Source organism: Pleurodeles waltl, chromosome 8, assembly GCF_031143425.1.
Source record: "Pleurodeles waltl isolate 20211129_DDA chromosome 8, aPleWal1.hap1.20221129, whole genome shotgun sequence".
NCBI lineage: Eukaryota > Metazoa > Chordata > Amphibia > Caudata > Salamandridae > Pleurodeles > Pleurodeles waltl.
The window spans coordinates 247,757,214-247,768,404 of NC_090447.1; the positions used below are offsets into that span (position 1 = coordinate 247,757,214).

At 39.8% G+C, this 11,191-nt stretch overlaps 1 protein-coding gene across 3 annotated transcripts in view; it reads right to left on the bottom strand.

Annotated features, from left to right (window-relative positions):
* CHODL (chondrolectin) overlaps nt 1–3,613 on the bottom strand; it is a 277,889-nt gene extending 274,276 nt beyond the window's left edge. The window contains exon 1 of one of the 3 annotated variants that reach the window (XM_069204102.1): nt 3,215–3,613. In XM_069204102.1, coding sequence (XP_069060203.1) covers nt 3,215–3,293 — 79 coding nt within the window. In that variant the 5' untranslated portion in view covers nt 3,294–3,613. The remainder of the gene's footprint in view (nt 1–3,214) is intronic. The other 2 variants (XM_069204100.1, XM_069204103.1) reach the window with 2 other exon arrangements.
* Nucleotides 3,614–11,191: the final 7,578 nt, after the last annotated feature.

Here is an 11,191-nt window from a genome sequence, read left to right on the forward strand (position 1 = left end):
GGCAATCCCACACTGTGTCTGTCAACCATTGTGCTGTTGACTAGCGGTCTGGGAATTCAGATGCTTCCTCGAAATCACCAAACTTTTCCGAGGAAGTGTCCCATTTATGATATAGTGCTTTTTATGATATAAAGGCAGCAGAGTGGTGTACATGTCCAAAGTCCGGCATAAAGTCTATGAGAGATGGGAGCGATAGTTGTTTTGGAGACTGTTAATGCATTGTGTGTACATTCTCATCACAGCAGGTTGAGACCGAAGATAACCTAGGGAAAACAAATCTCGAACTCCTAATAAAGGATGCCTACTGCATGCCATGCTCACACTCAAATCCACAGATAATATCGGAAGCAATATAAGAATGTTTTGGCGTCTTTGAAAATATTGGTGTCTAAGCTGATGCAGAGTTTCCAATTTAGTGAATGTGTGAACCTTGATCAGGTGTTTGCATTGTCCGCTCCCATTGGATCTAAGGAACCGAAAATGTGGTGCTTCTTCGCAAGCGTAACACGCCTGCCTCAAATGAGCGTTGTTTGTTTTACAAAGTCATCAACATTAATTCACTTTCTAGCATGTACTTTGTATGCAGTGAAATAAGCACACTTTTCACAGAATACCATTCAGTTTGACATCATAACTGAAATGAAAAGCAAATGGTCCAGTTTTACATTTCGACCTTAAGTGTGGGTTACGGGTAACATAATATATGAATTGTGCACGCCGAGCTATGTGTAAGACTGTGTACTGAAAGCGCACGTGTGTGCGGTGTAAGGTGTGAACTTGCAGAGTGCGAATGTTCAGAAACAGCTCTGGCCACAGTTCAATCCTCTAATGCGCACTATAGCATAGTCCTTAATTAAACGAAATGGAAATGCACAGTAGTATGTCTCCCCCGAGGGGACCCCTTCTGGCTGCCACATGCTACGTTAATGAAATGTTTCGTTTGCTCATCGTTCGTGAGATCAGGGGTAGTTAAGGAAAAGAAAAACTTTTTATTGCAAATCTTCAGTTCTTTAGCTATTTTTGGCATGGAAATAAAAATAAACGATTGGTCATACTGGAAAAGCACAACTTTCTGACACGTGGATTTACCTCGTTTCCAGACTGTAACATGAACTATGAAGGCCATCATTTTAATCTTGCCATTTGCTGGTACTGAAGAAACAATTGCAGAGAGTGCCTGGCTCTGGAACAGCTGTGTCAGTGCTTGTGGGAAAAGACAAACTTAGGAGGAGATATTTTCTCTTTGGCTCAATTTGAGGAAGTCTTATCAATTTGTTGTTAAAAGATAAAGTGGATCATTGACTCTACATGGACTCGTAGGATTATTTCAGTTACTCCAAATGATTATCACAGATAACACTAAAAAGAGAGGAACTTAAGTACTATTCTAGTTCGTAATATACATGCAGTCTCTATGAGGACTGTAATGACCATCGTCATCGGATTGTGTCTATTTCCTACAAAGAGTTATGGATGAAGTGCTAGAGTTTGATGATTATGTAACCGTAGAATATTCCACATAATAATGATTGCCACATAATTTACCGCCTGTTGTATATTGTGCTGATTACAAGATTTTGTAGCTCAAATGGATCAAAAGTTATTTAAAACTCTTCAGATTAAATGCACTACAGCCCTGTAGCTTGCAGCACTTTGTAAACGTTAACTGATTGAGTTTCACCCATTGATGGGAGCATTTTGGCATTACAAAGGGGAGCTTTTTGCCCAGATGGTGCTTTTATGCCTAGTTGATGGGCTGGGGAAAGGGTTTTTGTCCGAAACTGGAAAGAAAACCCCACCTTTTCAAGTGCAAGGCAGACAGTGCACAGTAGATGATTCTTCCTATGATATAAACTGCTTTGTTGAACATTTCATAAATATCCATGTCCATTCTCAAAGCAGCCATAATTCCAACGTTTTGCGGCTACTTTCAACATCCGATGTTTTAAATCTTGAAACACCCAGTACTTATACACATAAATTACTTAACATTAGATGCACAGAACTGTTGGAAAACTATTTTTTATAGATTTGCAGTGTAAATACAGAGTAAACCTGAAACTGAGGACAAGATTTGAAACGTACCCGAAAAATGCAGAATTAAAAGGCGCACCTTTGAATAAAACAAAAGATTTGTACATATATTTTTTGTGCTGACTTCAAAAATTTATATGTTTCAAACAATTAGTTTGCATTAGTGATGGAAATAACTGTTAAATGGAAGTCATACCCTTGCATGCAAGACAACCTCATTAAAAGTTGGCGGACAACATTTGGAAGGGGATCCAATGAATGTGCATAGTTTTCTTTCTTAAGAAGGATGTGCACTTTTCTATAGTTCTGACATCCTCTTTTTTATCAAAGCGTTTACAATAGAGACAAATTAATGCCACCTAATTTTCCTTTAACACCATAATATGCTACATATATTGTTTTTCCTTGCAGCATAATGTAGTCAGCCTTGATGCAGATTACTTTCTTCTCTGCCACATAAATCTAGTGGGCCTGCTCATGCCCCATTCCTAATATTTCCTACATCTCATTGTCCTTTAGTATCTCACAACCACTTCACATTGGTGTGCCTGCTTCTCAAAGCATGTAACTAACTTAAATATGCCTAAAAAAGTACATACGATTAGTTACAAACACCGGCTGTACACCAATGACCCAACTGGCAGAAAATGGTTCAGTATCTCAAGTGTGCTTGATACCTGCAGTGAGCTACTATACACTTCAGTTTTAGCTACAGATTTTTAGGTTTCTTCTAAATCGAGCAATTCTAGTATATTGAGACTGAGGTCAATGAAAAAAGTTCACCAGGCATTTTTGCCATGTAATATGAGCACACGTTTTCAGGTTGGGTCAGCCCCTTTGCGGCAGCACCTTCTGTTTACCTGCGAAAGCTTTTTTCGTAAAATTGCAATCTGCCATTCAATTGAAGAAATTGTCCTTTACAAAAATAGGGTTCAAACCGTTATGACTTTAGATGTATTGGAAAACCTTTTTTTTTTTTAAATCATTATACCCTCGTTTTCACACATCTGTATGTATCCATGTATTATAGAATTACTTTACAGCAACAGCATAGGTAATGGAGAGATACATGCATTTTTAGCCCATTCCGTTTTATGGGGACTCTACCAATCCCATGGATATACTATATAATATTCTTTGTTAAGGTCATCACATCCCATAAACTGCTGCTTGTACTCACCGCTGACAATATGCTGGGCATGGCCGTTCTGCCAACACAGGATGGCACCCAGCAGCGCGGGGAGCATTCTGGGAATCATTCCGAGGAATCAATGTCTCGCGCTGTCACAGTCCGAAAGGCGCTCGCGCACCTTCGCGCGCAGTGAAAAGTTCCAAAATCCCTTGGGGGGTTCTTCCCGAGTGCGACGGCTGCAGCTACAATTTAAACACGAACTCTTGCTTATTCTTCATAAAAGCCCATCACTTCTTTTGTTTTGCACTTCCTCGTGCGGCTGCACTTCAGCCGCTGTCCTACGCGGTGAAAAACAGCAGCTCGGCTGGTGCACGAAGTCCAGCCTCCCTGTCTTTCTTTCTGGCTCCCTTCCCCGCTCTGTCTTACGCACACACACTCAGCAAGCTGCTTCTCATTATATAGACAGCTTGAGGCATTCAGCTATAATAACCAGCCCCTTACTATTGATTTCATACTAACTGGCCGAAGTATAAAACACCGGGTTGGAACAGCTTCAGCATTAGGCAGAAAGCTACTGTGACCAGGGTCAGAGCGAAATGCGCATTCGACGCACTTACAGTAATATTCATGAATGCATAGAGTATAAAGAATTTAGTTTTGACTGAATATCTTTAGGCTGTTGCATTGTTTGCCTTTCAAGCCGACGCAACATGATTGTTAGCAATAGGAAAGATTGTGTGAAAACTAGGAGGTCGAAAGTGGGCAATGTAAATAAAAACGGACAATTTATTTTACTTGTCCTATAATGAATGAGCCCGTGTTAACTTAAACACACGTGGAAATCATTATTTACGCCCTATAAACGCTTAGATTGTGGTCCTAGCAAATGTTCCCATGAAACTGACTCCATCTGTTGCTTGTCTATGCCTATCATGTCTAAGTTCCTCAGTTTAAATTGTAGTCCAAAGGCGCACTCACATCGTTTAAGAAAACACTCGATGTAAATCATGTCACACCTCCATTGCCATTGGACACTGACTGAAACAAACATGTTGCCCAAAACCGTTAAATACAACTCTGGCTGCAGTACCAATTGTTTCAGTGAACGGGCAAGTGAACCCTTTGCTTATTGGCTCGTTTGTTAATGTTAATAGTACATACGTCCGCAGGAGTTGTGCCAGCACAAGTGGCAATGTCACTGACGCTCGCTCATCTTACCTTAGGCCAGTCTATGTCACTCCATTGGGCCGTGCCGTCTGAACACTAGGCCTTTTTCCTAAGGTACATATAGGGACATGATTTTGTTTCAAATGGCTGTATCTCTGGAGTCCCCCACCCCCCCTTTCTTTTGGCCTTCCGAGCAGACTAGAGTGGCTAACACAATCATTGAACGAGGACTACGAGCAATTACCAGGCCAGGGAGTCCTTTTGAAGCAGTCCTTTCTATCTCGAGTACCCATAACGAAGCTGCATATCTTATCTCCACCATGATGACCGTGGTAACGCGCCTTGTCCTTAGTAAGTAAACTTACAAGGGGACGCGTACAGGTCAATGAATCTTTTGGATCGCATAGGGTATCCGAGTCAAGTATAGCAAGTAAAGATAACTTCAACAATTCAATAAGTGATCAACTAAAATATTCATGAACTAATCTTGTCAGAAAAACCACCATGACTCATATTAAAATGTTAGTTCTGTTTATTCCCTATTAGTTACAACTCTATTCATAAAACTTTTATTCAACCATATCAGGGTTATCAATTTACTTTATTACCAATATATGCCATAATTTCTCTTCACTTGTTAATATGCAATCAACGTTAAACAAACAATATAGCAATTTATAACATATCGAATGATCCAGCAATATAAGTCAGTCAGTCTAAGTCACCCTTGTCACCTTTGTCAGCCTACCTATCTCCGAATTAGCATCAGCATGTGGGTGTTCATGCTAAAACAATTTTGTCAAAAATCATAAATTTGGAAATAATCTATCTAAAAGAGAAAAACGTTAAACAGCGCAGTTGGTACCTAGAAAGAAAAGCATTCATTAGTCAGTCAGGTTATAGCTACCTATCCAAGATAGATCAGCAACGAGTCAGACTTCGTCTCCAGGTCATTAGTCATCAGCAAGGCTCAGGCTTGCAGAAGCAAGCCCAAGTTTTCAGCTCTTCGGACAGTGTCTCCTGACGTCATCAACTTTTGCCTCTCTGTTCTGATTTTTCCCTTCATATCATGACTTTTTATTAGGGTCTCTCAGTCCGTGCCACAAATCGCCCATTGGTCAACCTTATCAGGGGTTATGACTCTAACCTATAATTTTGTTTACCACTTGTCTACGTTATTTTGAGAGTCAAGTTCCATTAACATGATTGGTTCTTCTGTCGATGAGAACACCATCCGGTTCTTCAGGTAACAAAATTGTTGCTCCCAGCGTTTAGTCTGTAGCTCAATTGTTCAAGTCCTGGGAAAGTACATTTAGCCTACTCTACACATAATTGTATCAATTTGTTCTGATCGTCTCCTGTCCGCTGGTGAGTTTGAATTTTTTCACTTAGCAGAGCTTGTAGTTGAACTCCGTACAGTTCAAGGTTCTTCTCTCCAGTTCCAGTCTGCGGCAGCTCATCGCGTCTCCATGTTTAAGCAGGCAAGGCTTAGAGCTGACTAGGCCTCTGGGTAAGCTAAGAACATATGGCATCACAAAACATAGGTTATATAGTTAATTATGATATATTAATACAAACTTTAAACATTTCACAGTATTTAGTACATTCAGCACAGATGGTGACCACTCCCCGTGGGCACATTTTGCACATTACACGTTATTTCATTTATTAATATCGTTCTTTTCATTAGTATGTATACGCAAGTCATTTGCATATTCTCATATTAGCATATCTGCTCCAACAGTCCCTCCTCTGATGACTAAGTGTGTCATCACACCTTTCCCATCCAGCATTTACAGGTTACTTTCAGCCACATTTTGATTTCTTCCATTTCTATCTTCCCTATAGATTCTTCTTCTGGGCTGTCTTTCCCTTCTTTGTATATTCTCAGCTCTTTTTAATTGAATTTTGTGCCATAATTTGCATGCCCCCCATAATCCTAATATAATAGTAATCACAATTAATATTCCTTGAACAATTTTCCACAATATCCCACCCCAAATTTGACTAAACCAATTTCCTAGTGTTGCAAATCCTTTTCCCACCTTTTCCCAAACTCCTGGTTCCTTCAACGCTTTTAAATCCTTACTCGCATTAGTTAAGTTAGTAAGCAGTTCTTTCACTTCTTTTTCATTGGCAGGAATATAAGAACAACAATGCCTCTCATTAATCATTTTGCAGACTCCTCCGTCTTTTGCCATTAGTATGTCTAAAGCAAGCCTGTTTTGAAGCGTCATAGCTCTATGCGCAGCTAATTCAGTGTTTAGTAATAATATAGCTCCTGTAAAGTTAGTTAGCATATTATCCACTATAGTTGACAACTTTCAAATCTTGTTCGAATTTAATAGAACTCCTACTGAAGGAATTACTGGTCCAAATATATCCCCTACTATTGCAGAGACTGTTTCTCTTCTTTGTCTCATTTGGTGTAACTCAGTCATTTTCGGTATTTTCTTCAAATCATCTACTTGATAGATTTTAGGGAATACTATCCCCAAATAACATGTCCCATACCATCCCTTAGGGAGTCGGTAATAAGCATTAAGTCCACAAATGTAATAGATCCCAGGAATCACAGGGTCAGCACCATTTAGCATGAACGTCCATTTACTCTGAAACAAAAACACATGCCTACATGCACTTGTTCCCAAAAATAAAGTGTCAGTGCATGACTTTGGCCTATATATACAGAGCTTTCCTACGTGTAATGCATCTAAAGCTATCTTCCCTTGTTTTTTTTTATAGCAGTGTAAGCATAATCATTTCTATAAGTCCTTTTCTCTAATCCTTTTTCGAATTTCTCTTTTAATTCATTTCTCCTATCGTCAGTATGCCCAATAAAGCTTTTTTCCATGCGAGTTAATAAGCAAGTCAAATTATTACGATGCACATAAGCTGTGCCAAATGTTAGTGTGGACTCAAATAATCCCCTAACTAGTACTATATTGTGATCCTTAGCTATCTTACTCAGATATCTAATTATAGGGACAAAGGAAAATACCATATCATAATTAGAATAAATGTATTGAATGTACCCCTGATTATAGAAGGGTGTTAGTAACAAACTACAAGTTATGTCTTAGGTCAAAGGTGGACTATGATAAGTAACTCCTTCTTCTACAGATGAGGATATTTGTGTACACACAAGACAATCCTTTGCATCCATCATTTCCACATATTCACTCAATAGACGATAAAAGACATTAGAAGACAATTCTCCTCTTACGTTAGTATAATCATGCAACTATTGCTCATCTAATTTGAACCTTTCTATAGCTGTTAGTGTGGTACTTTCATGCACAGATGTATCTCTCATTTCCTTCATCTCATGAATTCTCATTCCCATAATCATTATTACAAACAATACTCCACACACAACCGCCATAGCTACACTCAAATATCTACAATACCAAACATGTCTTGCGTTATTATCTAAATTAGTCATGATCTGTAAAGAATCAGAAAACAGAATATTCTACTCCTAGTTAATATGAAACACAAAATAAAAAAAATAAAAAAAATAATAAAAAAAAAAAATATATATATATATATATATATATATATATATATATATATATATATATATATACTTCTTTTCTTCACACTTTCAATTTCACACAACGAGACCCCTTCTTCCTTGTCAAAATCGGCAAGCAGCTGGTCAACTCCAGGTTTTAAGTGTCATATCAGGCTATTAATGTATTTTCTGGTAAGTAATTTTAATCAACACAGTCTATCTTTTCTTTCTCTTCAAGTTGCATCAAAATACTGATTCGGAACTTCTCTGCCGAAACAAAAGGACATAAATTAATTTTGCCAATCACTTGTTGTAGCACATGCCCACTCTGGCCCTGCGTATTTTCGACTTGCCACCCTCTTTCTTTTCAACCTTCTTTCCCCTGTCAATTCTCCATCACTCAGTTCATCTTTCCTTGTGGTGTCCTGTTCTTCCTCTATTGTTTCATTTATCACCAAGTCTTTCTTCTTGCCTATCTGAGATTCAGGCCAATTATCCCCTTTTCTTATCCCTTCTGTCAGTAATCTTTTTAAAAAAGGACTTTTCTCCTTTACCTTTTCTTGTGTGCCTTCTCTTGATGGACCTGCAATGGGTTCAGGAGGAGTCAGGTCACCTTTGCTTTGACCCGCCTCAACTCTTTTCCTCTCAGGCTCTGGCACTGTGTCTTCTTGTTTTTCAAACCCTCTAGTTTGCGTTAATACTTTTCCTGTACATGGGTCCTTTAACCTTTTTTCCACATTGTCTGGACGCTGTGCATCTTGATTCTCCACACCCTCGTCTCTTACTGGGGTGATTGATCCTCCTTCCATTAGTTACACCTCTGGCTCCCCTTGTTCTGGCTCTGGTTCAGGCAAAATTATTCGTTTCGCTGCTGCTGGTGTTCTCAGCAACACTTCTTCATTATCCTGAGGACTCACCACCTTTTTTGTATGGCTTGCATGTATCCAATTAGGCAATCCTGCACACTTTACAGCTGTGGTAGTTGTCAACACCACTTGGTACGGACCTCTCCAACGCGGTTCTAGGAAGGTTTTTCGCACATGCTTTTTGATCATGACCCAGTCTTCGGCTCTCAAGTTGTGGCCTGGATCATGGATAGGTGGCAGAGTAACAGCTTGTACCTGCGGCGAAAAAGATTGAACCACATCAGCTAGACCCTTACAGTAGTCCAACACCATATCATCTGTGATATTGACAAGAGCATTGGCTGGTATTGCTGGTAGTCTCATTGCTCTTCCCATAAGAATCTCATGTGGGGAGAACCCTGTCTTCTTGTAAGGTAAATTTTTCATTGACATCAACACTAAAGGAATTGCATCTGGCCATTTCAAATTTGTGGCTGCACACATTTTGGCAATTCTTGATTTCAGGGTACCATTCATTTGTTCTACCAATCCTGATGCTTCTGGTCGATAGCTGCAATGCAGCTTCTGTTCAATGTTTAGTGCTGCACATAGGAGTTTGATCACCTCGTTATCTAAGCAATAACTTTGCTACTGTGAGACTGTCATTCCTGCGGGTGGGTATGCCTCAATCCAATGACTGAACAAACACACAAACCCCAGCACGTAATTCAACCCACCACATGCAGGCATCTCAATGAAATCCAATTGCATTCTGCTGAATGGTCCTGCTGCTCTTCCAATGTGGATCATATTTACCACTGTCCCCTTCCCCACATTTAATTGCTGACAGATTACACATCTATGACACACTGCCTCAGCTGCTTGTCTAAATTTCGGATTGAACCAACCAATCTTGAATAATCTAATCATTGCATCCCTTCCAATGTGTGCCTGCCCATGGTAGTACTGAGCCATCTGAGACAACAGACAATTCGGTAACACCATCTGTCCCTCCTCAGATACCCAGATTTCATCTGGTCTTTATACACATTTCAACTTGATCCATATTTTTTTCTCTTCCTTGTCTACATTTTCCTGCAATGTTTTCAATTCCTCTAGAGTGTTGATTACTTTTAAATCAAAATTTGCACTACTGGTCTCTTCTTCTTGCATTAGTTCCCACTTATCCTTGAACGATATACAGTTCAGGGCACAGAATCTTGCTACCTGATCCGCATACCCATTTCCCAAGGAAATGTAGTCTGGTGTTTTCTGATGTGCACTGCATTTTACTACAGCAATTTCTTCAGGTAACTGTATTGCATACAACAACTCTTTTATCTTGTCACCATTTCGTATTGGGGTTCCAGAGGAGGTCATAAACCCTCTTTGTAACCACAATTGACCAAAATCATGCACAATTCCGAATCCATATTGGCTATTTGTGTTTATTGTCACTTGCAGCCGGGTAGAAACATAACATGCTCTAGTGAGAGCCATCAATTCTGCCACTTGTGCTGAGTATACACCAGGAAGCCAAGATGCCTCCAGTGTTCCTGTGATTGTACACACAGCATATCCTGCTCTCAATGTGCCTGTCCCATCTCTAAGGCATGAACCATCAACAAAAACAATTTGATCATTTTCTTCCAGTCGAGTGTCTCTAATATCAGGTCTAGGTTTTGTGCAGAGGTCTTTCACCTCAAGACAATCATGCTCTATGTCTTTCCTCTTTTTCAATTTCAACAGTATCGCTTGGCAGTAATGTTGCTGGATTTAACACTGTACATCTTTTCAAAGTAACATTTGGAGCTCCCAATATGCTTGTCTCATACCTTGTCAGTCGTGCCCCTGTCAAATGTTGGATTTTTGTGTTTGTCAACAGAATTTCAACTGAATGCGACACCATTACTGTCACTGGGTATCCCATGATTACCCCCTCACATTGGGAAAGACTTTGAGCAACTGCGGCTACTGCTCGCAGACAACCTGGTAAAGCTGCTGCAACTGGGTCCAAGGTAGCTGAAAAATAGGCTACTGGGTGATAAGCACCTCCATGAACCTGTGTCAAGACAGACAAAGAACAAGCATCACGTTCATGGCAAAACAATGTGAAAGGCTTCAGGTAATCAGGCATTCCCTGTGCTGGAGCTCTGCACAGACTCTCTCTCAATTCTTTGAAAGCCCTCATCTGATCTTCATCTAGAGTAATAGGATCTGTAACTCCCTTATGGGTCAACAGTTGCAAGGGCTTGGCAATCTCAGCAAAATTTGGAATCCATTGTCTACAGTACCCTACCATTCCCAAGAACATGCGCACATCTTTCTGGGAAGTTGATGGATTTCTCTGCAGTATCATTGTATTCCTCTCTCGGGAAATTTTCCTCAACCCTTTCTCAATCTGATGACCCAAGTATTTGACAGACTTCTGACAGTATTGCAATTTTGAAGGTGAGTCTTTGTGACCGAAGTTCCCCAGATGATTAAGTAGGACAA